This window comes from Phoca vitulina, unplaced genomic scaffold, assembly GCF_004348235.1.
Source record: "Phoca vitulina isolate PV1807 unplaced genomic scaffold, GSC_HSeal_1.0 scaffold46, whole genome shotgun sequence".
Taxonomy (NCBI): domain Eukaryota; kingdom Metazoa; phylum Chordata; class Mammalia; order Carnivora; family Phocidae; genus Phoca; species Phoca vitulina.
The window spans coordinates 6,520,464-6,526,463 of NW_022589749.1; the positions used below are offsets into that span (position 1 = coordinate 6,520,464).

At 46.5% G+C, this 6,000-nt stretch overlaps 1 protein-coding gene across 7 annotated transcripts in view; it reads right to left on the minus strand.

Annotated features, from left to right (window-relative positions):
- The window catches only part of RPH3A (rabphilin 3A), a 253,672-nt gene that overhangs the window by 65,071 nt on the left and 182,601 nt on the right, over window positions 1-6,000 (minus strand). For 6 of the 7 annotated variants that reach the window (XM_032431456.1, XM_032431452.1, XM_032431451.1 and 3 more), the window contains one exon: window positions 2,419-2,507. In XM_032431456.1, coding sequence (XP_032287347.1) covers window positions 2,419-2,489 — 71 coding nt within the window. In that variant the 5' untranslated portion in view covers window positions 2,490-2,507. Of the gene's footprint in view, window positions 1-2,418; window positions 2,508-5,027; window positions 5,187-6,000 lie in introns of all 7 variants that reach the window. The other variant, XM_032431457.1, reaches the window with a different exon arrangement.

Sequence of the window (6,000 nt, forward strand, 5' to 3'; positions counted from 1 at the left end):
GCTCGATCTCACGACCCTGAGATCACGACATGAGCTGAAACCAAGAGTTGGACGCCCAACTGACTACACAGCTCTGGTGCCCCAGGGCAGACTCTTTTTTAATGCAGTTCTGCGATTGCTAGAAAGCAAGGGAATTCTGTAACATCGCCTCCCCTGGCAAAACAAATAAACAAAACAGACTTTGTCAAAATAAAAATGTTTCCTCCTCAAAAGATTTTGTTATGAGAAAGAAAAGGCGCATCGTAGACCAAGAGAAAATATGTGCAAAATGTGTTTCCAAAAAAAGGACACTTATCCATAACATATGAAAAAAACCCTGTAAAATTTAACAAGAAGGTAAATGACCTGATTTTAAAAATGGACAAAAGATTTGAACAGACATCTCAACAAAGAGGTTAGAAGAATGGCGAACATTTCATAAGATGTTCAGCATCATTAGTCAGTAGGGAAATGAGAGTGAAAGCCATAGAGAAATGCCACTGTGCACACACACTAGAAGGGTTAACACTGGAAAAACTGGTCATCTCCAGAGCTGGGGTGGAGTCAGAGAAGCTGGAACTCTCTCCCACGCCTGCCGGTGGGAACATAAAATGGCACAACCAACTTGGAAAATGGTCTGGCTGCTTAGTGAGAAGTCCCGTGTACACCTATCATGCAAGTAGGGACAGTCTACTCCCAAATAATTACCCAAGAGAGAGGAAAGCATCTCTATAGGAGGTTTCATTTGTACCAGCCCCAAACTGGAAACAGCCCAGAGTCCCTCAGTAGACAGGCAGATAAACAAATTGTGGTATATCCACACAACGAAATGGAATTCAGTCATACAAAGGAACAGACTATTGCTACGCAAAACAGTTTGGATGTGCTGGAACAATAGGGATGGCTCATGAAATAAATTGTGCTGAGAGAAAGAGGAGAGACATCTCTTCCCCAGAAAAGATTCGTGCTCTACGATGCTATTTGTAGGACATTCAGGAAAATGCAAACTAATGTATAGTTACAGAAAGATGAGCAATTACCTAGAAATGGGTGGGGAGGAGATGGAAGAAGAGGCACAAGGAAGCTTCTGGGATGGATGGATTTGTTCATTATCTTGGCTGTTGTGACAGCTTCACGAGTATATGTTCTTACAACGACCAAATCATACTTTGTGTGCTGTTGAAGGTATGTATGCATACTTTTATAAAGGCAATCTTTTGAAAAAGAAAAAGAAGACCCAGCAAACGGAATCCAGGACAGTGAGCTGTGAGCAAGAAGCCGAGGTAAACACCAGCACTGCTGTTCCGGAGTCTGACCTTCAGATCCTCGGGGCAGAGAAGTTCAATCTGAGACCCCGAAATGGAGCCAGGACCCTCTGGGGGGGGGGGTAAGGGGAGCTAACGTCATCCCAGGGGGAGTGGTACCCCTGACTCCAGGCAGGAGCAAGAGTGCCAATCCCTCTGAAGAAAAATACCCCTGAAGGAGATTCTCCAGGATTCTCACAGATTGAGCACACAATAAAAAATTACCAAGTGTTCAAAGAAACAAGCCATTTTGAGTGAAAATCTCCAGGAATGATAAACAGCAGCTTTAGATTGTCAAGCAATGGTGTGCTGGTGAACTTTTCACAACTGACAATTTAACAGTGGGGAAAAAGCCCCACTGAATGCAAAACCGGGAAGAAATATGCAGTAGTGTATCATTATATACACGGGTATGATAGACGTACATAACATAACACAGAGAATAACAAAATGTCGTAAAATAATTAAGTGATTAATTTTGGGTCTTTACATCCTTTGTGTTGAATATCATTTAACTGTAGAATTACAAACTCAATTTTTCAGAATGGTCGTGTTTAATCACTGGCTTGGAAAATGCCTGAAAATTTATCAGCTCTCATGAGCCAGGGTGGTACAGATACGAGGCGTCACCGATTCGCGTATAATAATCACTGGATACAGAATGTGATGTCACCTTTATGTCCCATTTCCCAATTTTTAAATCATTAGGCCAAAAACAAACAGTAAGAAAATACTTCTGTGGGTCAGAGTCAGCTGGTGGCCTGCCATTTTGCGCCCTGTGACTTAGTCCAACTTCTTCACGTGATTGATAAGAAAACTGAGGCCCAGAAAGGGGCAAAGCTTCGCCTTTGATCACACAGGAAATGAGCTCGGATCTAGAAGCAGAACCAAGCCTGATTCTAAGCACCAGGTCCATGCTCTTACCGCCATCTCTAATATGGGGCATGCAGCTCAGAATTTCCTCTTGTTATTGCAACCTTGCAAAGCAGTAAAATCAGTGAAGTTTCTATAACAATACCCCTACCAGATCCATTTCTTCCCACCCCAGGGAAGGAAATTCTATTTATTTCTTTGTAACTCCTTTCTCCCTCACTGACCCCACACAAGCCACGCCCCAGAAGACGCAGCCACTTACTTTGACTGAAGAGGTCGGTCACTGGGACACATCCAACGGCTAGAGCTGTTGCTGAATACGGTGTCCGTCATGGCAGAAGTTCGGTGCTCCTGGAAAATAGGAACCCAGAGAGGACATCACCCAGTTAGCCAGCCACTCTTTGTATTTCTCAAGTCCTTCCTCTATGCCAAGCACTCCGGGGGATGCAGAGAAGAAAGGGAACTTCACCCAGCTTCTCCACTTCCCAGATGGGGAAAACTGAGGACATCACACTTTCCCTAGTGGCAGAAATGGATCAGAGCGGAGAGCCTTCTTCCTTAAATGCACATTCTTCTCATTCACTAACCCAGGATGACATGCCCAGCAGGGGGAGGGTCATCAGAGTTCTTAATTCCAATCCAGGGTCTTCCTACTGGGGGATGTCATCGGACGCATTTGCCAGTCCACTTGGCTTGGTCAGCTTTGAGATCCAAAATCCTGGAGTCAATCCTGGCTTTTTTTTTTAATACTGTAACACCCAAGCCATCAGAAAATCATGTTGGCTTGATCTTCATAATAGACCCAGAATCTGCCCACTGCTCTCTGCCTGGCTGGCTACTATGCTGATCCAAACCACTGCTATCTGCACCCGGCTTACTACTGTAGCCTCTTCACTGGTAGCCCTGCTTCTACCCTTGGCCTTCTTCAGTCCATGCTCCACACAGTGGCCAGGAAGATGTTCACAAACATAAGTCACAGCTTGTAAAAACAGCACCACCATGGTTAAACACAGAGCTACCGTATGACCCCGCAATTCCGTGCCTAAGTATCTACCCTCGCAAGAGAAATGAAAACACATGCCCACACAAAAACTTGTACGCAAATGCTCATTGCAGCATTGTTCATAATAGCCAAAAGGTAGGAACGACTCAATATTCACCAACTGATGAATGGACAAACAAGATGCAGTGTATCCATGCAATGGAATGTCATCCAGCTGTAGAAAGGAAGGGAAACCCCAAAACATCCCGAGTGAAAGCCAGGCACAAAAGGCCACATACTGTATGATTCCCTCTATAAGAAATGTCCAGAATAGGCAAATCCATAGAGACAGAAAGTAGATTTTGATTGCCAGAGGCTGGGGGAGGGTAGAAGGGCTGGAGGTGATGGCTACTGGGGGCGGGGGGGGGGGGGCAATGAGAATGTTCTAAATTCATTGTGATAATGGTTGCACAACTTCATGAATATACTAAAAGCCACTAAATTGTCTACCTTAAAAGGGTGAACTGTATGATATGTGAATTTTATCTCAGTGAAGCTGGGGGAGGGAGGTGACCCTTCGGAAAACTGGCAGGCCCATTAAAGCTATAAATATTTACCTACCCTACGGTTCACGAATTCTACTCTTAGGCACATAGCCAGGGGGACAATGCTCATGTTCTAAAACATGTACAAGAATGTTCATAGCCTCTGTATTCATAACAGCTAAAAACTAGAAGTCATTCAAATGTACATCAACAGGAGAGCAGATAGATAAAAGTGGTCTGTTCACACAGTGGAATACTGGTCCACGATAAAAGACAAACTCCTGATGTATGTAACAATGGGGACGAATCTTGAAGACATGATGTTTTATGAAAGAAGCCAGCAGCAAAAGAGGACATGCTATTTGATGACATTTACATAAAAGTTAAGGACAGACAAAGGTATTTGATGGTTGTAGAAATCCGAGCAAATCCATGGCTAACTTTGGGGAGGGTACTGGCTGGGAAGGAGCAGGACGGGAACTCAGTAGGGTGAAAATGTTCTGTATCTTCACGTGGGTGGTACATACATCTGCAAAAGCCAGGTGTGCACTTTATGTCCCTTCCTTCACCCCAAATAAAGTAAATCAGCCCATGTCACTCTTTTGCTCAAAAGTCTTCAGTGGTTCCCTATTGCTCCCAGAACAAAGTCTCAACTCCTTATCATGATCTTGGCTCCTTATGACCTCCTTCTTTAACCCCACCTCCCACTCTCCTCTTGCTCCCTACTCAGCCCCACAGGCCTCCCTGTGCTTCCTCCAACATCCCACTTCCTTGCCCTCCCGTCTGCCTGAACTCCATCTGCAGATGTTTGCTTGATTCATTCTCTTCCCTTGTTTAGGTCTATTCTCAAATGTCACCTCCTCAAAGGGCCTTCCCTGACTGCTCCACTTAAAACAGCTCCTCCACTCTGGCTTCCTTCACTCTGATTTCCTTTTCTTCAGAGCTCAGATCCCTTCCCAAATTTATCATATGTCTTGTTTGTTTATTTGCTTAGAATTTGCATCTCTTAGCTCTAAAATGTAAGCCCCTTGCAGGACTTATTCTGTTCTCTTCCCTCTTAATCTCCAACACCTCCCATAGCGCCTGGCACGTAGAAGGCGTTTAATAAATATTTGTTGAACGCATGCATGAGTCTCCTTTATTTTTTTTTTTCTTCTTTTTTTTGAGTCTCCTTTAACACTAAGGCAATCCAGCTGAACTGAGCCAGGCTTCTGGCCTCTGCGAAGGTCCCCGCCTTGCCCCTCCTGCAGGGTCTAGCCAAAGAGAAAGGGGGAGAGACCACGGAGATTACATTTAATTAATTAAAACAACAACAACAACAACCAACTTCAGAAGGTGGCTCACTGTGTCCAGTGGGTCCTGATTTCCCCGAAGGTCTTGGTACAACACCGCCTTGTTTTCTGGGACGCTGAATAGCTGAGAAGCCAGGAGGTGAGCAGGGAGGGTACTCTCTCTGCTATCCTGCAGCCGGTGGGGTTATTAAATCTTCCAGTGGGCTGAGGGCTGGACACGGGGGAGGGAAGGCTCTTATAGAAAAGCCATTTCGTCTGCTCCCCTGTGGTTGACATAATCTTCCCAGACTCATATGACCATTTCACTGTTTCCACTTGGAAAACAGAAGGAAAGGAGGGATGGCTCCTGGTGCAGAGGAAATCTGCTGAGAAGAAACTTAACGTCTCATTTTTGCCTGTGCTGGGAGCTGAGCAAGGCCACCCTGGGCCCAGGTAATGGGCTTCCTTGGCTGTCCTTGGACTGGACTTAGAACGTTCATTTGAATACCCTGCCTTCGCTTTGCAGCAGAGATGAAGCACTGCCCTGGGGGGTGGGGGTGGGGTCCCAGGAAGCAGGGAGGGCTGGGTCAAGGGTTACACAGTACCCCCTCCCGTGAACTCTGATCTCCAAATTCCGGTACCCTCGAGGGGGAACCTGGCCACCACCCTCTCCAGCATTCATTCAGTCATACGCACCAGGAGTTCATTTCCTATTAATATTCTGCCTGCCAAGAGCAAGAGTGTTGGCTGACAGCCCCGTGGAAACCACCCAGCTCCATCCTCCAGGCCAGAAGCCACCCCGGACAGTACTGCTTATTTCGGCTTTGCCACCCAGGGCTCTCAAAGCACTTCACCTCTCAGGACTGGACTCCTTGTCCAGTGCGTGCCCTGGTCAACCAGACCTGGGCCAGGAGAGGGGATGCCTGAGCCATGGAGGCACTGAACAGCAGAGGAGCAAGCCCAGAGAAAGGAGGTCATGTGTCAGCAGGCAGGTCCTCACGGGGGGGGGGGGGGGGGGGGGGGGGGGGGGGGGGGGGGGGGGGGGG